This window comes from Saccopteryx leptura, chromosome 6 (assembly GCF_036850995.1).
Source record: "Saccopteryx leptura isolate mSacLep1 chromosome 6, mSacLep1_pri_phased_curated, whole genome shotgun sequence".
In the NCBI taxonomy this organism is placed as follows: Eukaryota; Metazoa; Chordata; class Mammalia; order Chiroptera; family Emballonuridae; genus Saccopteryx; species Saccopteryx leptura.
The window spans coordinates 133986941-134010956 of record NC_089508.1 but is presented as its reverse complement, the minus strand read 5'-3'; the positions used below and the strand labels follow the sequence as shown (position 1 = coordinate 134010956).

Genomic DNA, 24016 nt, shown 5'->3' with positions numbered 1-24016 from the left:
AAAAGCCTTGACTACGAACGAGACTGAAGCCAAATATATGACACTGCCATAGAGCAGGGGTCCCCAAACTTTTTACACAGGGGGCCAGTTCACTGTCCCTCAGACTATTGGAGGGCCGGACTATAAAAAAAAACTATGAACAAATCCCTATGCACACTGCACATATCTTATTTTAAAGTAAAAAAACAAAACGGGAACAAATACAATATTTAAAATAAAAGAACAAGTAAATTTCAATCAACAAACTGACCAATATTTCAATGGGAACTATGCTCCTCTCACTGACCACCAATGAAAGAGGTGCCCCTTCCGGAAGTGCAGCGGGGACCGGATAAATGGCCTCAGGGGGCCACATGTGGCCCGCGGGCCGTAGTTTGGGGACCCCTGCCATAGAGTCTCATCAACTGCAAATCCCTACCTAAGCGTGCCACAGGGGCAGATCCTGGAGTACAGAGTCACTGACCAGGAAGAGGGAGAGAAAAGAAAAGGGAAGAAGTAGTTAACCTGTCAAAATCAAGAAAAATCCACAGACTTTATAACTTGTTCCACTATTTTTTTGTTTCTTTCATCTTCCTGCCTTTATTATTATTATTTCTATTTCTTCCACCTTGGTCCTTTTATTCTCTGCCCGTCTTATTCTTTCCTTTTCTTGAACTATACTACCCATAAGTGTTACATTTTATTTCCTTTCTTCTTCCTTAGTCTCCCTGAGGGTTATACGCCAAAACCCTAACTCTCTCTCTCTTTTTTTGTTTTTTTTTTCTTTTTTCTTCCTTTCCTTTTCCCCTTTTTCTTATTTCTCCCTATTAGTTTCTTCTTTTCTCCTTTTACTTTTCCTTTCATTCAATCCTCATTCACGAACAAATTATTTAATTGGGACTCAAGTTTTTTTGTGTGTCATTTTGGGTGCTTTTTATTTTGCTTTGTAACTCATTAGCATTCCTCCCAACCCAGGATCTCCATTCTATTTAGTCTTTGCTCCACTTATTACAATAGTTATTTTTTTCTCCTTTTTCCTGTTCCCCTCATATCCCTCTCATTATATCTCTTAGTCGACCAACACTTACAAGAAAATCATTTTATACTTGACCCAAATTTTTTCTTTTTGTATTTTGTGGGTCCCTACTTCCTTTTTTGACCCTTGAACACTTCCCCCCAACTCAGGCCCTCCGTTATAGGCAGTTTTTGTTCCATTTAGCATAATATAATTCACAGTTCATCACGATATTTTCCTAAGGAGAAAGGGAGGGGAGGGGAAGAGAAGAAAGAAAAGGGGAGGGAAATAGTAAATTATTATTTTTTTCGAAATTTTTTTCCTTTTTTTTTTTTTCCTTTTTATTCTTTATTAATTCACATTAGAGCTATCAACAAGACCACCCTCAGATGCCATTAAGAAAATGGAAATCGAATATCATGGATACAAAAGATAGAGAAGTAACACAGATAGATGTGGAAAAATCTATGGAGAAAAAATTTAATATATTGGAAACCTTGGAGCTAAATGACAGAGAATTTAAAATAGAAATCCTAAAAATACTCAGACATATACAAGAAAACACAGAAAGGCAATTTAGGGAGCTCAGAAAACAACTCAATGAACACAAAGAATATATTACCAAGGAAATTGAAACTATAAAAACAAATCAAACAGAGATGAAAAACTCAATTCATGAACTGAAAAACGAGGTAACAAGCTAAGCTAATAGAACAGGCCACATAGAAGGTAGGATTAGTGACATAGAAGACAAGCAACTTCAGGCACAACAGAGAGAAGAAGAGAGAGACTCAAAAATTTAAAAAAAAATGAGAAAGCCCTAAAGGAACTGTCTGACTCCATCAAAAAGAATAACATAAGAATAATAGGTATATCAGAGGGAGAAGAGAGAGAAAATGGAATGGAGAATATATTCAAACAAATAATAGACGAGAACTTCCCAAGCCTGTGGAAAGAATTAAAGCCTCAAATTCAAGAAGCAAACAGAACACCGAGTTTTCTTAACCACAACAAACCTACTCCAAGGCACATCATAATGAAAATGGCACACACCAACGACAAAGAAAAAATTCTCAAGGCAGCCAGGGAAAAGAAGAATACAACATATAAAGGAAGGCCTATTAGATTATCATAAGATTTCTCAGCAGAAACTCTATAAGCTAGAAGAGAGTGGACCCCAATATTTAAAGTCCTGAAAGAGGAATTTTCAGCCATGAATACGATACCCATCAAAGCCATCCTTCAAGTAGGAAAGAGAAATAAAAACATTCACAGATACAGAAAAGATGAGGGAATTTATCATCAGAAAACCCCCACTCCAGGAAATACTAAAGAGGTTTTTCCAACCAGATTCAAAGAAAAAAACAAAACAAAACCACAAGTTAAAGCTCCATCAAGAACACAATAAAATCAAATTTAAATTGTGACAACAAAAGCAAAAAAAAAGAGAAGACGGAGATTAACAGTAGGAAAGAAAGATGAAGTGCAGAAACACTCATAAGATAGTGTACTAGCCCTGGCCGGTTGGCTCAGCGGTAGAGCGTCGGCCTAGCGTGCGGAGGACCCGGGTTCGATTCCCGGCCAGGGCACATAGGAGAAGCGCCTATTTGCTTCTCCACCCCTCCGCCGCGCTTTCCTCTCTGTCTCTCTCTTCCCCTCCCGCAGCCGAGGCTCCATTGGAGCAAGGATGGCCCGGGCGCTGGGCATGGCTCTGTGGCCTCTGCCTCAGGTGCTAGAGTGGCTCTGGTCGCAATATGGCGACGCCCAGGATGGGCAGAGCATCGCCCCCTGGGGGGCAGAGCACCGCCCCTGGTGGGCGTGCCGGGTGGATCCCGGTCGGGCGCATGCGGGAGTCTGTCTGACTGTCTCTCCCTGTTTCCAGCTTCAGAAAAAAAAAGAAAAAAAAAAAAAAAAAAAAGATAGTGTACTAGAATGAATATGGTAGGTACCCTTTTCATTACTTAATGGTAATGACACTTGAAAAAACCACCACAGAAGCATATGACTTAAAAAAGGTAGCAACAGAGGAAGGTATGGAATACAAACAAACAAAAACATATGATAGAAAAACAAAAGAGAAGAATCAAACAAGATACAAAATTAACAAAGCAATTTATAAAATGGCAATAGTGAACCCACAAGTGTCAATAATTACACTAAATGTAAATGGTTTAAACTCACCAATAAAAAGACACAGAGTAGCAGACTGGATTAAAAAAGAAAATCCAACTGTATGCTGCCTACAAGAAATACCTCTAAGCAACAAGGATAAAAACAAATTCAAAGTGAAAGGCTGGAAAACAATACTCCAAGCAAATAACATCCAAAAAAAAAAAAAAAAAGCAGGTGTAGCAATACTCATATCTAATAATGCTGACTATAAGACAGAAAAAGTACTCAGAGACAAAAATGGTCATTTCATAATGATTAAGGGGACACTGAATCAAGAAGACATAACAATGCTTAATATATATGCACCAAACCAAGGAGCACCAAAATATATAAGACAGTTACTTATTGACCTAAAAACAAAAACTGACAAAAATACAATCATACTTGGAGACCTCATAACACCGCTGACGGCTCTAGATCAGTCATCCAAGCAGAGAATCAATAAAGATATACTGGCCTTAAACAAAACACTAGAGGACCTGGATATGATAGACATCTACAGGACATTTCATCCTAAAGTAACAGAGTATACATTTTTCTCTAGTGTATATGGAACATTCTCTCAAGAACTGACCATATGTTGGGTCACAAAAACAACATCAGCAAATTCAGAAAAACTGAAATTGTACCAAGCATATTTTCTGATCATAAAGCCTTGAAACTAGAATTCAACTGCAAAAAAGAGGGGAAAAAACCCCACAAAAATGTGGAAACTAAACAACATACTTTTAAAAAATGAATGGGTCAAAGAAGAAATAAGTGCAGAGATCAAAAGATATATACAGACAAATGAAGACGACAATACGACATATCAGAATCTCTGGGATGCAGCAAAAGCAGTGATAAGAGGGAAGTTCATATCACTTCAGGCATATATGAACAAACAAGAGAGAGCCCAAGTGAACCACTTAACTTCACATCTTAAGGTACTAGAAAAACAAGAGCAAAGACGACCCAAAACCAGCCAAAGAAAGGAAATAATAAAAATCAGAGCAGAAATAAATGAAATAGAGAACAGAAAAACTATAGAAAAAATTAATAAAACAAGGCGCTGGTTCCTTGAAAAGATCAGCATATTTGACAAACCCTTGGCAAGTCTCATAAAGGAAAAAAGAGAAAGGACTCATATAAGCAAAATCCAAAATGAAAGAGGAGAAATCACCACAGACATCATACATATACAAAGAATTATTGTAGAATACTACGAAAAACTTTATGCCACTAAATTCAACAACCTAGAAGAAATGGATAAATTCCTAGAACAATACAACCTTCCTAGACTGAATCATGAAGAAGCAGAAAGTCTAAACAGACCAATTAGCAGGGAGGAAATAGAAAAACTATTAAAAACCTCCCCCAAAATAAAAGTCCAGGCCCAGACTGTTATACTAGTGAATTCCATCAAACATTCAAAGAAGACTTGGTTCCTATTCTACTGAAAGTCTTCCAAAAAATTGAAGAAAAAGCAATACTTCCAAACACATTTTATGAGGCCAACATAACCCTCATACCAAAACCTGGCAAGGACGGCACAAAAAAAGAAAACTACAGACCAATATCTCTTATGAATACAGATGCTAAAATACTAAACAAAATACTGGCAAATGGAATACAACAACATATTAAAAGAATAATACATCATGATCAAGTGGGAATCATCCCAGAATCTCAAGGATGGTTCAACATACGTAAAACGGTTAACGTAATACACCATATCAACAAAACAAAGAACAAAAACCACATGATCTTATCAATAGATTCAGAAAATGCATTTGATAAAATAGAACACAACTTTATGTTTAAGACACTCAACAAAATGGGTATAGAAGGAAAATATCTCAACATGATAAAGGCCATATATGGTAAACCATCAGCCAACATCATATTAAATGGCATAAAACTGAGGACTTTCCACCTTAAATCAGGAATAAGACAGGGTTGTCCACTCTCTCCACTCTTATTTAACGTGGTGCTAGAAGTTCTGGCCAGAGCAATCAGACAAGAGAAAGAAATAAAAGGCATCCATAGCAGAAAAGAAGAAGTAAAGGTATCACTTTTTGCAGATGATATGATCCTATACATCGAAAACCGCAAAGACTCCACAAAAAGATTACTAGAAACAATAAACCAATACAGTAAGGTCGCAGGATACAATATTAACATACAAAAGTCCATAGCCTTTCTATATGCCAACAATGAAATATTAGAAAATGAACTAAAAAAAATAATCCCCTTCATGATTGCAACGAAAGAAATAAAATACCTAGGAATAAACATAACAAAGAATGTAAAGGACCTATATAATGAAAACTACAAAGCATTGTTAAGGAAAATCGAAAAAGATATAATGAGATGGAAAAACATTCCTTGTTCTTGGATAGTAAGAATATATATAATCAATACGGCCATATTACACAAAGCAGTTTATAAATTTAATGCAATTCCCATCAAAATTTCTATGACATTTTTTAAAGAAATGGAACAAAAAAATCATCAGATTTATATGGAACTATAAAAAACCCCGAATAGAAAAAGCAATCCTAAGGAAAAAGAATGAAGCTGGGGGCATTACAATACTTAAAACTATATTATAGGGCCATGACAATCAAAACAGCATGGTATTGGCAGAAAAATAGACACTCAGACCAATGGAACAGAATAGAAAACCCAGAAATAAAACCACATATATATGGTCAAATAATTTTTGATAAAGGGGCCAACAACCCACAATGGAGAAAAGAAAGCCTCTTCAACAAATGGTGCTGGGAAAACTGGAAAGCCACTTGCAAAAGAATGAAACTCGACTACAGCTTGTCCCCTTGTACTAAAATTAATTCAAAATGGATCAACGACCTAAATATAAGACCTGAAACAATAAAGTACACAGAAGAAGACATAGGTACTCAACTCATGGACCTGGGTTTTAAAGAGCATTTTATGAATTTGACTCCAAAGGCAAGAGAAGTGAAGGCAAAGATAAATGAGTGGGACTACATCAGACTAAAAAGGTTTTGCTCAGCAAGAGAAACTGACAACAAAATAAACAGACAGCCAATAAATGGGAAATGATATTTTCAAACAACAGCTCAGATAAGGGCCTAATATCCAAAATTTACAAAGAACTCATAAAACTCAACAACAAACAAACAAACAATCCAATAAAAAAGTGGGAAGAGGACATGAACAGACACTTCTCCCAGGAAGAAATACAAATGGCCAACAGATATATGAAAAGATGCTCATCTTCGTTAGTTATTAGAGAAATGCAAATCAAAACTGCAATGATACCACCTCACACCTGTTAGATTAGCTATTATCAACAAGACAGGTAATAGCAAATGCTGGAGAGGCTGTGGAGAAAAAGGAACCCTCATTCACTGTTGGTGGGAATGTACAGTAGTACAACCACTATGGAAGAAAGTATGGTGGTTCCTCAAAAAACTGAAAATAGAACTACCTTATGACCCAGCAATCCCTCTACTGGGTATATACCCCAAAACCTCAGAAACATTGATACGTAAAGACACATGTAGCCCCATGTTCATTGCAGCATTGTCACAGTGGCCAGGAAATGAAAACAACCAAAAAGCCCTTCAATAGAAGACTAGATAAAGAAGATGTGGCACATATACACTATGGAATACTACTCAGCCATAAGAAATGATGACATCGGATCATTTACAACAAAATGGTGGGATCTTGATAACATTATACGGAGTGAAATAAGTAAATCAGAAAAAACCAAGAACTACATGATTCCATACATTGGTGGGACATAAAATCGAGACTAAGAGACAGGGACAAGAGTGTGGTGGTTACTGGGGGGGAGGGGCACAAAGAAAACTAGATAGAGGGTGACAGAGGACAATCTGACTTTGGGTGGTGGGTATGCAACATAATTGAAAGACAAGATTACCTGGACATGTTTTCTTTGAATATATGTACCTTGATTTATTGATGTAACCCCATTAACATTAATAAAAATTTATTTATTAAAAAATAAATAAATAAATAAAAAGGGGAGAAAATAAATGAATAGACACTTCTCCAAAGAGAACATGCAGATGGCCAATAGGCATATGAAAAAATGCTCAACATCACTAATCATTAGAGAAATGCAAATTAAAACCAGAATGAGATATCACCTCACACCAGTCAGAATGATGCTCATCAACAAAACAACACAGAATAAGTGCTGGCGAGGATGTGGAGAAAAGGGAACCCTCCTGCACTGCTGGTGGGAATGCAGACTGGTGCAGCCACTGTGGAAAACAGTATGGAGATTCCTCAAGAAATTAAAATCAAACTGCCTTTTGACTCAGCTATACCACTTTTAGGAATATACCCCAAGAACACCATAGCACTGTTTGAAAAAAGAAATGCACCCCCATGTTTATGGCAGCATTGTTCACAATAGCGAAGATCTGGAAACAGCCCAAGTGTCCGTCAGTGGACGAGTGGATTAAAAAGCTTTGGTATAGGCCCTGGCTGGTGGTCAGCAGTAGAGTATCCGCCTGGCGTGCGGGGGACCCGGGTTCAATTTCCGGCCAGGGCACATAGGAGAAGCGCCCATTTGCTTCTCCACCCTCCCTCCTTCCTCTCTGTCTCTCCCTTCCCCTCCCGCAGCCAAGCTCCATTGGAGCAAAGATGGCCCGGGTGCTGGGGATGGCTCCTTGGCCTCTGCCCCAGGCGCTAGAGTGGCTCTGGTCACGGCAGAGCGACGCCCCAGAGGGGCAGAGCATCGCCACCTGGTGGGCAGAGCGTCGCCCCTGGTGGGCGCGCCGGGTGGATCCCGGCCGGGCGCATGCGGGAGTCTGTCTGACTGTCTCTCCCCATTTCCAGCTTCAGAAAAATACAAAAAAAAAAAAAAAAAAAAGCTTTGGTATATATATACTATGGAATACTACTCAGCCATAAGAAATAATGACATCGGATCATTTATAACAACACGGATGGACCTTGATAACATTATACTGTGTGAAATAAGTAAATCAGAAAAAACTAAGAACTATGATTCCATACTTAGATGGGACATAAAAATGAGACTCAGAGGACATGGATAAGAGTGTGGTGGTTAGGGGGGAGGGGCACAAAGAAAACCAGATAGAAGGTGATGGAAGACAATTTGACTTTGGGTGATGGGTATGTAACATAATCAAATGTCAAAATAACCTGGAGATGTTTTCTCTGACCATATGTACCCTGATTTATCAATGTCACCCTATTAAAATTAATAAAAATAATATCAGTGGATTGTAAAAAAAAATTTTTTTTTAAATTCCCGTATATTCATTAAAGGACAACTACTTAGGAAAAGAACTGTGAAAACTATGGCTTCTTTTCCTCAAAGTACATATGGTCACAGTAAAAACAAATTGATAAATTAATACATACACAGTCAGATACATGTAAAGATATGTATCATTTATTTTCTTCCTCTGTATAAAACAGAGATTAGACTACATCAGTGGTTCTAAAACTGGTTTAGAAAGAGGGTTAAAGCAGTTTAGCAAACTGTTGTCCCTTTCCTTTACCCACTTTTGGGTAGCCATTATGAGAGCATATCTAAAATTATGGTGGTAAGCTGGGGAAAAAAAAGAGAGAAATCCTACTTCAATTTTAAAGAGAACTCAGTGGCCTAAGACAGGATGTTTCTATTTACAATGGTTTTTAACACGGAACCTTCAAAAATGCATCTAGAAATAAGTACATTCACTAAGAAGCACATTTACCTTCCATTGAGCTGAATCCTATCAGCTAATTTGGAAAACTGGTCTGGAAGTCTTCTCTGCTTTATGACACCCTCCAGAGTAACAGAAACTTCACAGAGAGAGTATGTGTCAGATGCTCCAGTCAAACCAAATTCATGAACAGCGTGACAAACAACTTCTTTAGCTGTTGTGTCTTTACTGATGATAATGTAGCAACTCTGTTGATCTGCTTTGAAAACTCTTATAACTTGATCAGGAATATCTATATAAATACAAAAATGTACGCTGTTATTTTCAAGAAAATTACTTTTAACTCTTCAAAAAGAAATTTGGAACCAATGATACCTCTAACCAGTGAAATATACATTTCCATTTCAAGTTAACAGAGATCACTGCTTCATTTATTGATAAATGTTTCTAATTTCTCAGGTGACAAAACACTAATACATGTTCACAGGAAAACACAAAGAAAACGATAAAAATTAGTGTCTTACTATACATACAATTTGGAAGCCACAATTCCTTTTATTTATAAACACTTTGAAGAAATTTTTATATATTTTAATTATCCAAACTCGAGTACACATTCACTTTCTCTTTCCTTTTTGTGAACATACTATAACATCCTCTGGGAAGGAACAGAGAATTGTTCATCTTACTAAACAGCGTCATACTCTGTTAAAGCCAGTTTTCGCCCCCAAGCAATGTACAGTTAGACAGTCATATAAGACAATTCAGGTATCATAAATGGGTACCTCAAGAAAAATTATTTAATCAGTTCAGATTTTAGGTTTGAAGCTAGACTATACTTAACCATACCAACAGACATTTAAAAAGATTCTCAGGAGTACATTTGATTCCTATTTCATTAATAAAATTCTTACAGATAAATGAATTCAAGAAAGAATTCTCGGCCCTGGCCGGTTGGCTCAGCGGTAGAGGGTCGGCCTGGCGTGCGGGGGACCCGGGTTCGATTCCCGGCCAGGGCGCATAGGAGAGGCGCCCATTTGCTTCTCTACTCCCCCCCCCCCTTCCTCTCTGTCTCTCTCTTCCCCTCCCGCAGCCAAGGCTCCATTGGAGCAAAGATGGCCCGGGCGCTGGGGATGGCTCCTTGGCCTCTGCCCCAGGCTCTAGAGTGGCTCTGGTCTCGGCAGAGCGACCCCCCAGAGGGGCAGAGCATCGCCCCCTGGTGGGCAGAGCATCGCCCCTGGTAGGCGTGCCGGGTGGATCCCGGTCGGGCGCATGCGGGAGTCTGTCTGACTGTCTCTCCCCGTTTCCAGCTTCAGAAAAGAAAAAAAGAAAAGAAAAGAATTCTCAGATATCTGGACTTTCAACCCAAAGGCAAATATTCTAGAGTGCTAAGCATAATTATGTAAAATAAAATAAGATATGTAAAGAATGCATGGATTGATGCTAAGGTTACATTAAAAATGGGAGAATTTTTTATGTATTCAAGATGATCCTATACACACAAATGAGACCACATCAAAAGACTGACTCTTTGTTCTACTCTAAATTGTTAACTGATGAACAAATATTTATGGAGTTTGTTATGTACCAAGAGTGTTTGGGTGATTAAGGACACAGTAATAAACGAGAAGGACGAAGTCTCTGCTCTCAGGGATTTGTGTGCATTTAAGAAAGGAAGTGGGCCCTGGCCAGTTGGCTCAGCGGTAGAGCGTCGGCCTGGCGTGTGGGGGACCCGGGTTCGATTCCCGGCCAGGGCACATAGGAGAAGCGCCCATTTGCTTCTCCACCCCCCCTCCTTCCTCTCTGTCTCTCTCTTCCCCTCCCGCAGCCAAAGCTCCATTGGAGCAAAGATGGCCCGGGCGCTGGGGATGGCTCCTTGGCCTCTGCCCCAGGCGCTAGTGGCTCTGGTCGCGGCAGAGCGACGCCCCGGAGGGGCAGAGCATCGCTCCCTGGTGGGCAGAGCGTCCGCCCCTGGTGGGTGTGCCGGGTGGATCCCGGTCGGGCGCATGCGGGAGTCTCTCTGACTGTCTCTCCCCGTTTCCAGCTTCAAAAATTAAAAAAAAAAAGAAAAAAAAAAAAAGAAAGGAAGTGGTGGCTTAAGAAATGACAGACAATAATTAATAAGACACTCCTTCTAGTGAAAGTGGCACAAAGAAAACAGGGCAGCAGTACAATGGAATACATGGCCAATGACTGATGGACTTGTATAAAAGAGCCAGAGAGTAAATAATAAATCTTGTAAGCCAAGAAAGAAAACAAGTTTCCATAAGTTTTAAACAAAATTCAAAATATAGTAATAATGCAAATCTAAAGCATGTAAAGATATATAAACTGTAAACATCCACTAAAAGAAGACTGGTTAAATGGAATACTACCAGCTTTTAACAAATTTTTGGTAGAACATCATATCCTGATACCAAAAAGTATTTAAGTTATATTTCTTAAGTGAAATGGGCTAAGTGGAGAAAAAGTAAAGCATACTATTTAAGGTAAAGGAAATGATACACACATTTTATGTTCACTGAAATTTCTGGAAATGAACAATTACTAATTCTGGGAAGTTAAGACATATTCTGTCCTTAATATAAAGACATATTCTGTCCTTAAAGTAAATGAACAATTGCTAATTCTGGGAAGTTAAGACATATTCTGTCCTTTCTGTGCAGTCTGATTTTTACAGAACTGTAATCGTATGTTCCCTTATAACTAAAAGTTAAAATAACTCAGATTTGCAAAACAGAAATTATTTAAAGTTTACTAACTATTAAAGAAATAAAATAGCCTGACCAGGCAGTGGTACAGTAGATAAGAGCATTGGACTGGGATGCAGAGGACCCAGGTTCAAGATCCCAAGGTTGCCAGCTTGAGCACGAGCTCATCTGGTTTGAGCAAAGCTCACCAGCTTGGACCCAAGGTCGCTGGCTCGAGCAAGGGGTTACTTGGTCTGCTGAAGCCCCACGGGTCAAGGCACATGTGAGAAAGCAATCAATGAACTAAAGTGCCACAATGGGGGGGGGGGATAAAGATCTGTGCTACTAAATGAAAGAATAAGCAAAAGTTTCATAGGCCTCATCTTGAATTAGGTCAAACATTACAAAAGAAACTTTCACAAGTTATAGAACAGCATGTAAACTCTGATGCTATGAATATAAAAATATAAAGTCAAAGAAGTGACTAGAAGAATACATGCCAGTATATAGTGGGAACCTATAAGGGGATAGAAAAGTTCTGCTTTCTGCTTCATTCAGTTATTGATTGTTTTAAAATAGAATGCTATACATACACATAAACAATAGAAACAGAATTCTGCAAGATACTTACAGTAAAAACCAACAGCTGTAGGCAGCAAAAACAAAGCAAAACCACAAAAAGGTCAGCAATCAAAAGCAGACTAATCCAATAGTTCTGTAGCTTTGTACCTGCTTTCTAATAACTTTAAACATGCACCATCAATATGACTGAGATCAAGACAGATAAAAGGTAATCAACCTTGGCTAATGTGATACATGAAGTGAAATATAAAAAAGTGTTGCAGTACATAATTCAAGGAGTCAAATTTAAAATTAATTGAAAATATTTAATTCAACATAAATATAAAATAGCACCATAAAAGGCCTTTCATAAACTTGTACATTTTAGGGTTTAAAAATAAAATTTATACGGTAAATAGCTATCTTATACATGCTCACTTATATTGCTGGTAGGTACACAGGCTGCAGACTAAGCTTTGCAGGCATCTCCTCTGAACAGACTAATGAAAGGCATTTTCAGCCCTTTCACTATGTTTTCAATGAGAGAATTATGCAACCAATCTGAAATCAAACTGAGTAGCAACTTCTCTTCGCATTATGCTCATATTAATTTCAGCACAATGAGGCCTACAGTTTCTAAGTTTTAATAATTCTGACCTCTTCCCTTTGCTCCCCCAGCCAAATCCCCAAATTCTCTTTCCTCTTTCTCTCTCCTCTCCCTAAAACCCATCCCTTACTCTCTTAGCCTCACGTCTACATATTCTGGTGGCAAAAACACAGCCCTAAGAATCACTCAGTGTGTGCACTGAATGAATACACATTGTCTTACGACAGCACAGGCAGACCTCATTTTATTGCACTTTGCTTTACTGCACTTCACAGATGATGGGTTTTTACAAACTGAAGGCAAGACCTTCCAAAAGCAAAACAATTACAACCCCTTTTACTGCATCACTTGCTTTATTGTGGTGGTCTAGAGTCAAATTTGCAGCATCTCTGAGGTAAGCCTGAATGCATACTGTATTTAGTTTGTGCTCAGGTAGTGTGAAAATATTTTACTTGTGAATATAGAGTAAGAAGTACTGCTATGGCCCCGGCCAGATAGCTAGCTTGGTTGGTTAGTGAGCATCATTAAGATGCACAGAGGCTGCGGGTTCAATCCCTGGTCAAGGCACATACAGGAACAGATTAATGTTTCTGTCTCTCTTTCCCTTCCTCTCTCTAACATCAATATATATTTCTTAAAAAGTTAAAAAAAAAAGTACTGCTGAGACACACAAATAAATTCCCATGACAAACAACTGAGAGACAATGAAAACATGCTCGAGATTTCTGGAAAATGAAGGATTGACTGCAGCTAAGGGCCGTGGCTTCCCCGATGAAGTAACATTTGAGCTCAACACTGAGGAAGAAGAGAAAGTTCACGGTATATGCAGGAAGAGAACACCACAGGTGACCAACATCAGGGGCACAGACAGTTCGGAAGGTAAGTGTCAAACACACTCAGGAAAGACAGATGAGATGCCAATGGAGACAATGGGAGGACAAGAGGCTAGAAAAAGGGCTCAAAATCATGCTGTGAAAACTGGACCCAACACTATTAAGTTATTGTCTTTAGGCCCCAAACCCACCCTGCCTTGTTATGACAGGGTGAAACACTGTAACCCACATCTCTTCTTGGTCAGCTCTCTTTTAGGTTCTGCCACAAAGGGGCACCAGGGGTAGACTGCAAGGTGAGAGGAAGAGGAGGCTTTCTGCTTCACGTTTTTTCTTGTGGGCTTCTGCTCCTGTATCACCCCAGCACCACTTTCCACCCACCCTGAGAGTGGCATTTCTTTCACATACCAGAAGCTGAACCCAGTTTGTAGCTTTTCTACCTCTGTGATTCCTCAGTGCTTGCTTTTTAACCCTTTTAGGTAAACTGTTTGCTTTATACCTTGGTAATAATTCCTTATATTAACTTCCCTAAAATATCTCAAGCAGTTTCCATCTCATGACTAGAATCTTGGCTAATACAGAAATCACTAGGAATTTCAAAGGGAGGTTACATTACAAAATCTTACATTACAAAATCTTTGTTTCTAGAAAGAACACTGTTAGTCAGGTAGAGAATAGGATGTGTCAGAGATAGATTATTGAATTTAGTAACCTTTCTAGTGGTAAAGAAGTAAAATAAAAAAACAATATGTAGAATGACTTTCACTCAGCTGCATTTTTATGTTATGTCCTACAGTTATTTAAATTGCTATAAAACATAAGTTTTACTATTATTCTTGTATTCCATATTCCCTCCTTTCTATATAATACCGGGATTCATGTAATTGAATTTCCTCCCTTTTTACACTAGCTGCTAGGAATGTCAGTACCAAAACTGAAACTGAATTCCAACCACACAGATCTCTGTAGAGGTCACTTTTTCCCTTCTCTCCTTGGACCCAATTATATATTTCAATTTTTAACTGTATGTGTCTTTTATTGAAAGCCATTTCAAATCTTTTCAATTGATAAATATAAAAATTTTCAAAGCCAAAGTGTTTCTTCCTCATAATAAATTTTATTTGAAATTTTAAATTATATAGTTAAATGATAATTTCTGCCTCTGTGTATCAATACACTGAAAGTTTGAACACCAGTGTTAAAGATATTATAGTATTTTAATTAACAACACATACCAAAAATAACTTTAGCTTTGGGTGTTGGGGGAAAATCAGTGTTTCTAGAAAATTATTAATCTATTTCTGTATCTCAAAGAGAAAGATAAGTGAGGCACTTAGATTAAAGTAATCTGCCTTATCCTTTTCTCCACCCTGGATGTTTTTTGGCTAAGAAGTATCTCTGCTCTCACTGCACTGCTCAGACTGGGGTTTGTTAGACAGCTAAATTAATTCATACTAAAGGAAGTATCACTTCAGCTTAGACAAAAGGATATAATCTTCTTAGCTTTTTGAAATAATAATCTAGAGGTAGGAAAAGAAGGCTGCAAGCAAATCTAGCATGTGTTACACAAGGGTCCACCATCTATTTGTCTATTTGGTACAATACTGCTATATGAAACCACAGGCAAAAATCACCTGAAGGATTAGAAAAATCCAACATGCTGGTGGTAGGCTGCAGGAGATCCGGGCTGCTGGATGACAGAGTTCCAGGAATAGGCATTATAGCCAGACTGTGTCTACAGTGTCTCGTTCCCACAATGCTGTCATCCTGTGATTGGCTCAGGCCTCCATCACTTAAAAAGAAATGTCATATTATCACTTTAAAGTACTTGAGCGTTTGTAATAGTAAATATTACTGTTTTCTGTGCACTAAGGCATATTGAACCAATACAAAGTAGTGACTTTAACAATTAATGTATTACATAATTTTTTTATAAAATGAACTGTAATAATGAAAATTTCAATAAAATGTTTTTAATAATGACACAAATAAAACTTAATTTACATTTCTAAGTAATTCTACCACATGATAGAGAAATAGCCATAAGAAATTGCTAGTGGAGATTAAATTGAACACGTGTATTTAGGAAGCCTTTGAGATCTGCCAGTTTCAGCGGACACCATATAAATGAAAATGCACAACCAACACCATAGAAAGGTTCTGTCTCTCAAAGGGAAGGCTTGGTGACCTCCTAGGCAAAAGATGGAGTTGGGTCTAAACCCAAACCAAAAATAGGGCAGGTTGTAAAAAACCAGTGGGGCTAGGTTCAAGTGACAAGATAAGAAAGGTCTTTCAATAGATGAACAATCAGAACTGCTCAAACCATCAAGAATAGAGAAAAGATAATAGGACGATGGTACAGTAAACAGCAACAAACATCAATGGAAATATGTGACAAATAGAAAGGAGAAGGAATAAAGAGGACTTGAAATGAAAATTGAAGAAAATAATTTGATAGTCTCTAAAGTTTATTCTAATAGCACATTATTTCTTGTATCATCTCTCAAGTCTAATTATTTGGCTGTTTCCTAGATGCGAACATCAAAACCAAAACAGAGAGCAAATCATTTAAAGTTAACTTTCTTTAAGGGTTTGCAATACAACTATCAATTAAATGTTCATATTTAAGCAAATAAAATGCTTTTCCTTTAAAATGTTTTTAAGTGTTACATAAACAACTAAATCTAAGAAGAAAAATAAAAACAGAAACATAACTATCACTTAACTTTAGATAACCACAAAAGTCCTAATAAAACACAGCAAAAGTAAACCGTCCTACATAGAGTAGTAATAAAAAGAAAAAATTTCCAACAGCATTAACAATCAAAATACCATTTATTTATAAGCATTACGCTTAGGTGAAAACCAATGCTTTAGGTCCAGTGATGGCGAACCTTTTTATAAAAACCGCCCACTTTTGCAGGGCTGGTCCAGTGGGGACCAGGTTGACCAGCACTGCAAAAGTGGGTGGTTTTTATAAAAAGGTTCAAAGTTTCACCAATTTGGCTTTAGGTTAATATTCTCATGTAAATTTTAGTGACTGCAGCATTCTACTCAGTACTGCTCCAAGTTTATGAGGTATCATAGAATACTTACCTATTAGCATGACATGGATTAATGTCTGTCTTAAAAATGAGTGATGAGACACATCTAGAATATGTTAGTAGTAAAAAATAGGATTGAGGCAGATTAGGAAATTATGCAAGACTGAGTGCAAAGGGTTTTTAAATAAACAGCTAAAGCTGTTAATAGCCAGACAGGGAAGATAGCCAGGACAAAGGAGAGCAGAGGAGACAGGAAAACGCATCAAGTCACAGAAGACAGCAAAGTAAGTGTTTCTAGAGTGAGCTATGTCAGACACACTTGGGTTATTAGCTGTGTGACCTCAGGGAATTTTCTGTTTCTAGACACTGATTTCTTCATCTAAAAATGTGAATAAAACTATCTCCCAGGACTACTTTAAGGATTAAATTAGGCCACATAGGTGAACACTGGCACAGAGAAAAACAGGTTTCCTATTTTTAAAGAAGACTAGGAAGTATATATTTTTACCAAGATTAAATAGAATGGTAGAAACAAGAAAGGATTTTAAGCAAGTCATACTTAAATAAATACAGTGGGGGACAGATGGGTATGACAAGTAAAGGCACTACAGGAATATAAAATGTTTTCCTGGGGAGAGAAGGCAGTCTAATTTGACAGATGAGACAAAGAAAATAGCTTATTTAATTAATTTGTGCTTATGCTACATTGCCTCCTTGTAATTAGGCATGTATTCCTGATGATCAGGGCTAAATACTCTGTTATGTAAGAGAAGGGCTAAATACTCTAAGTTATCTATCCTAAGAGAAAAAAAATGAGCGAGGGCTTTCACAGATTTAATATTTATAGCTTAATAAGTAATTTGGCAACAATTTAAATTATATAGGAAATAAAACTTTTCTTTTTAAAAATGCAACAGCCTGTCTTTCACAAATTTTTTTAAAACAAATCTGCCATTTTTTAAACACAGAGGGTCAGATAAGTGAATCCAAGAAAGCGAACTGTTAAAGAGATTAGAGGGTCCCACTAATAAAGTGAAAACAACTTTTAACAATGTTAAAATGTTACAATTTTCTACTAAAGGAAATTGGCTGCATTAGCAACCGTAAATTATAATTTAGAGACTAAGAGAAGTGCATGAAAAACTAAAAGCTCTTAACTCTCTTACTAATCTTAAATTTAACATTACTTTTGCTTTTTAATAAGCAATAGATATACTATACAGTTATAATAATGTAAACTGGTTACAAATTCACATTAATGAAGGTGTGAGCCAATACAAATGAAAACTATATTCATGTTAAGTACAACATGCTGTGACATGAAAAAAAAAATAGTATGTAATTGGAAAAAGTTCATGCTTGTTTATAACCTGAATAAAGCCTATTTGCAAATAATGATGTCATTTCTTACCAAAACAGTCTCCTGAGGTGATGCAGTAACAGAAACAAGGCAGTTTGAAAAATTCTCAATAATTCCCTGACACTAAATTTACTTAAAGTATATTTCAATTTTCTATTATGAAATTAAAGAGGCTGTATAAATATCAATATGACAATAAAAATAATCCTAATATTAAAAGAAAACAAAAAATGTATGCTGACAGGTGACAAAAAACTTCTGATAAGCAAACAAGGCTGTCTACTTCTGGGACTGTTACAATGGATAATACAAAGATGTTATGTAGGCATCTTTATATTATGTGATTGAAGAAAACAAAAGCTGAGCAATTAAAAATTAGGAGATCAGATTTCCTGAATTGTGAAATAGTCTCAGGTCAATAAAAAGTACATTGCTATGTCTTAATTTACAGATGTTACTCAAAATCAGTAACTTTTTTTTTCATTGCTAATTTTCAGGAGAATTCTTTCATTTTAATATGATGTCAAGGTTAAGGATTTTGAGAATTATGTTTTTATCTCAACTATTTATTCAATTACTTCCTTTGCTGCTCTCACAGATGTAGACACTCTTATAGTATTTCTAAGACAGCTCATCTCCTCCTCTTACAGAAGTGAGCGCTGCAAAAAGAAGACAACAAGCACCCCTTCAAGGAGTCCTGGAACATAAGAGACGTTCAGAAATGGGTTAAATTTTTTTTTTCATTAAAAAATAAACATTCAATGTAGAAAACTTGAGAAAAAAATAAGAAAATATTACCTATAAAACTGCACCTCATTAAAAACCACAATCAACATTTACTTTCTAGTCATTTTTGCAATATTCAAAGCATATTTAGCCAATTCCTTGTAGTTTACATTTAGGGTATTTCCAATTTTGTTTTATAATAGATAAAATTCCTAAGAACACCCATATATAAGCCTTCATCTAATTATTACTAGAAATGGAATTACTGAATCAAAGGTATAAATATTTTTAAGCTCTTAATAAAAAATTGTTCAAATGCTTTATAGAAAGGTTACATCATTTTATATTCCCACAGCAGTTTAAGCTTATTATCTATCCTAAGTTATCAATTTGAGTCCTATTTTCTTTGTTGATCTTTAATTAAAGCTTCCTGATCTAAATTATATATCCTTGATTATTATGAATGCAGACCAATAGATTCACATACCAGAGTATGTGATTTTTTTATTGAAGTCTTCTATCTAGGGAGTCTTTTGTGTGTATAGTAAAAGGGGTTGTCTGAATTCATGTTTAATAAATGCCAAAAAATATGACAACATTCTCAAAAATAAAAAATGGCCATTCCAAAAGGCAAAATGACAAATAGCATTTTACTTAAAACATGTTTAGAAGAGATAGTTTAATATCAACTCCTGAAGGGCATTTTATTCATGTTTGTATCCATAGCCAGCAGCCTGCTGTTGGCACAAAATAAGAGAATACTTATTGACTAGTAAGTGAAAAATCCCTTCTGATTTTAAGTAAAACTATTTCTAGTAGATCTTTTTTTTTTTTTGTACCAATATAAAGAAATAATGCTTGAATATACTCAAATGATTGCTCACAGACACTTAAATTTCCATGCCTTTTCTATAACGAAAGACAGAATCCAAGCATTAATAGAAACTTGGTCCTGTCTAAATGTCCATAGAGACCTTTTAGATGCCAAAAGGTCCTTAGTATTTAAATCCCAATCTGAATCCTGACTCACCTAGGCTACGGAGGCAGGAAGGGTTATTACTGGCAATACAGCCACAAGTTATTAGATCAATAAAACACATTAGCATTTCTTATGCTAATTAGCATATCTTGTAAACCAAAAGTAAAAACTGGACAAGTTATAGGCTACTGGAACTCAAGGACATTTTCTAAGCGTGGACATTTCTGGACAGGACTATATACCTGGCGAGGAATCCAGATGGAGTAACTAATTCCTACTCCCTGAAGGCGATACTGTGGAGATGAGATATTGATTTAGCTACCTGAAACCTGAATATAGCTTGTTGTAATGTGAAGCTGACAAGCTAAAGTCAGTTGCAATCAGTGTTCTCTGGTTTCTGATGACAAGTCACAATCATGCCACTGTTTAAAATGAGAACCACTTAAAGGAGATACTTGTACTCCAGACCAAACCCACTGGGGTTTCTGGAAACCCACAGAGCCTTCCTTCCTGAGGAGCATCCATAGGGAACTCTTCTGCCTCTAGTCTTCCCTTCTTTCTCCTTTTCCTCAGTGAATCTGGTCATCCAAAACTGTTCCCAGTTGCCTCAGTGTGGTCTGGCCCCCTTGCATTCTCCTTACTCAACGCTCATCTGTGGGAACAAGCCTTTTCATAGTTATTTGCTGTGCTGCTATAGTATGTTCAATATTGTAAAGAATTTTCCTATTTTAAAGTTATGATTTTTATAGAACACTCACCTCGAGGAGAGCAGTCATTCAGAAAGGAATGAGTAAAAAATGTTCTAGAAATGAGTGACATTAAGAACAGAGCTCAGGATGTTTCAATCCTCTTTGAGCCCCAATTTAAATAAAGAACAAATTTGTCGCCCTGACTGAAAATAACATCAAGATGGAGAACGTTTTCTGATCAGGAAATCTTGAGATCTTGACATAAAAAAGGAGAGCTGACATTTACCTATTTCAAAGTTGCCTCCTAATTAGTCTTCTTGCTATTACTGCTAACTGTGCTGCACCTTCAACCCCAAACTACAAATACGCTAACAGAGAAGTTATTATAAGCACAAATCTTAGATCATATTTCTTCTTTGGCTCCCCATTATGATATAATGAAGTCCTAATGTTTGGCATAATAATTAAAGCCCTTCATAACCTAGCACTTACCAATTTCTCTTGTTTCACCTTTAGGTATACAAAAATAGTCTATTCAAACCTACCAGGCTTGTTCCTGCCTTTGTACATACCAAAACATTTATCATTCTCTAATGTACCACAGGCCTGCTTTCCCTTTTAGATCATCAATTCTTGAAGGACAAGAAACTTGCTCTACTTATCTTTCCATATTTCTAGCTCTGAACATTGGGCCTAATGTATAATAAATATATGGAGATTAAGAGTTCCTGGTATAAACTGCTTAGGAGATAGGAACTACATATCTCTTTTCAGCTCTATAATTATCACCTGTCAGAGTGTCAGGAACTATCAGAAGCCAAGTATTTCCTTTGAGCATGTTTTATTTGAATATGCTTTTTTTTATTTCACTGATTGTGTCAGTCTACTATGTGCTAAATACTGTATTTGATTAGAACTTTTCTGATTGTTTTAAAAAGTAGGTAATGTAAAATATATAGTATAATATAGTATATACTAGAATCATTTCCAGTCATGGCACTTCAGTGGATTGATTTCATCAGTATTTTACAGACCTTAATTTACATTGAAAGTCTTGAAAATTTTCTCGGTTTTAGTGACATCTCAATTTGGAAATAGAAATAGATTTGACTAATAGGTCAGCTTTAGAACTCAAGAGGGAATAAACAGTGTAATAAGAGAAAGATAATTCAAAAGATAACCTACAGTGTCTCAAGATTTAAGGTGCCCAAATTTGTAGGTCAAGGGACTGAAATTGTACCAAAAATATACCAAAGTAAAAAAAAAAAAAAAAAAGACTTTATAAAATAAAATAGAAATTGTTTCTAAAATTAAAAATAAGGCTAATGGAAGACTATATAATCTAACAGCGATAATTTCAATGGACAAGATGGGGAGACATTCAGAATTTATTCTTTCTTATTTATGGATTGCTTGTAGATTTTGATGCATTAGTTGTATAAAAAATAAAAAAAACTGACCAAACTTCCCTTCCCCAAAATAAAAGTTTTACAGTTACTAGGAAAATGTCCACATGACTGAGAATGGTATTACATACCTAAAGAGTTTGGGAGGCAAGATACTAAATCGTGTTTTATCCAAAATTTTCCTGATTTTGTTTCTTCCACCTGAAACAGTATTTGCTTTTATTTTCTTATTTGCTTTCTCTTGTGATGTTTGCTCAATATCTCCTGGTACATCCTGGATTGAGTGGCGATTACTTTTTTTTTCAGCAATTTTGGGAATATGAGGAACACCAGATTTCTCTTGTTCGGTCCTACTAAGTAACTCTTTAAACACTGTGGAAATAAATAAATAAACTTGTCATTACTTTGAATCAGAGTTTTTTATCAACAACAAATTTTAAGAACATGGTCACTTTCTATTACTTGGCCTTTCACAGCCTTATTCATGAAATTTACATCCATCCTTATCAGTTATGTCATTTACTTTTCTTTTCAGTTTATATACCCGACTATACTCCTGATGTTGTCCAAGAGCGACAAAATAAATAAATAAATAAATAAATAAAAAATAAATAAAAAGGAACTGAGGAAAATGGAAAGAAAGTGCACAGACGGCTAGCATGTTTGAGAAGTCCAGGGGCTCCTATTTAGGAAATAAGCAATATAACTGCTAATCAACTCAGCTTTCATTGAAACAGATATTTAGATTCTATTATTTATGTTATTTCTAATGATAACATGAGATGTGATATATGTAAGTATTACATCGGACTTTGTTTTGCAAAATTTAGCCATTAAATAAATGGAAAAAGCTTTGTTTGACCTGTTTTTACCAGAAATAAATAGGACTAAATTTGGTAACATGACAATTTCCTCAATCACATTCATGAGACTTATGTCACTCAGTAAAATAAAGCAACGAATGAACATTCACAACAGTGGTCTGAAGTAAAAAATCAATCTTCTTTAGATAACGTTCTACAACCTTCAGTGTGGTGAGTGCACCATCCTGAAGGAGGGCCCCAGTGCATTGGGGGGACTGGCCTGTCTAGCAAGCTCTTGTCTAGATTCAATTTTTCTCCTTGTGAGAGGAGCTATCTCTCCCTGAGATCAGGCTAAAGAAAAATATACCCGTAATAAGTGACTCATTTTCCAGTTAAAAAAAATATCACCTTTTTTTCATTAAGTAATGTCATAAAAAGGTTTTTTTGGTTGTTATTTTAAATGTGTGTTCTTAAATAAGGCAGATCAACTGGTAGAGAAAAGAAAAAATTAAGGCTCTAACCAGTTGACTCAGTGGTAGAGCATCAGAACAGGGTGTAGATGTCCAAGGTTTGATTTCCAGTCAGGGAACACAGGAGAAGGGACCATCTGCTTTTCCACTCCCATGCCCCCTCTCTTCTCCTCCTGCAGCCATGGCTCAAACCGTTGGAGCAAGTTGGCCCCGGCATTGAGGATGGCTCCATGGCATCATCTCAGGCCCTAAAATAGCTTGGTTGCCGAGCAATGGAGCAGTGGCCCCAGATGGGCAGAACACTGCCCAGTAAGGAGCTTGCTGGGTGGATTCTGGTCCAGGCCTCCCTCTCACTTAAAAAACAAACAAACAAACAAAAAATTAAAAAGATAAATGCTAAAGAAGAAGGTAACTTTTCTAAAGACTTGTGGTGCCTGCAGGGGTCTGAATGGAAGATAGTGGGTACATATTTTTTTTAAATGCAGGTCTTCAGCCCTGTGAGATGTAGAACCTCAGCATATCAGTAGGTGTAGCTTTGAGCAGTATCACTCTGTATCTTCATAGAAGAAAACTATAAATTGTATGAAAGTGCCCACTGAAATCCTAACCACTGATGATTATGATATTTTTTTCAGTTATTTTTTAGGACAAATCAATTTCTACAACATCAAGGACTAAAAAGCAAGATTCAAATGAACAAAGCCATAAGAATTGACACATTACAACCAAAAATAATTTGGTTTTCAGTTGTAAAACTCGACCATTTTGAAAGTTTCAATCAGAATGACTTAACATTACCAAAACATATTGTAAGCTTATGCAAGCACATTTTCTGCCTTCAAAATAGAGGAAATCTTTAGGAGTCACCTTTCAAAGACACTCCGCTTGATTGAAATATACTAAATTCCTTTTTTCTATTTTTTAATTTCAATCTATTTTAAGCCATGTGGGAAAGGTAAAAATACTTTTTTGAGCTAAAATCAAGATATCCATTCATTCAGAAA

The 24016-nt window shown here is 36.5% G+C and overlaps 1 protein-coding gene across 8 annotated transcripts in view; it reads right to left on the bottom strand.

Annotated features, from left to right (window-relative positions):
• Positions 1 to 24016, bottom strand: part of RAPGEF6 (Rap guanine nucleotide exchange factor 6) — a 228159-nt gene that overhangs the window by 58400 nt on the left and 145743 nt on the right. For all 8 annotated transcript variants that reach the window (XM_066343384.1, XM_066343389.1, XM_066343387.1 and 5 more), the window contains 3 exons: positions 21871 to 22111; positions 15170 to 15327; positions 8899 to 9139 (listed from right to left, as the gene is read on the bottom strand). In XM_066343384.1, coding sequence (XP_066199481.1) covers positions 8899 to 9139; positions 15170 to 15327; positions 21871 to 22111 — 640 coding nt within the window. The remainder of the gene's footprint in view (positions 1 to 8898; positions 9140 to 15169; positions 15328 to 21870; positions 22112 to 24016) is intronic.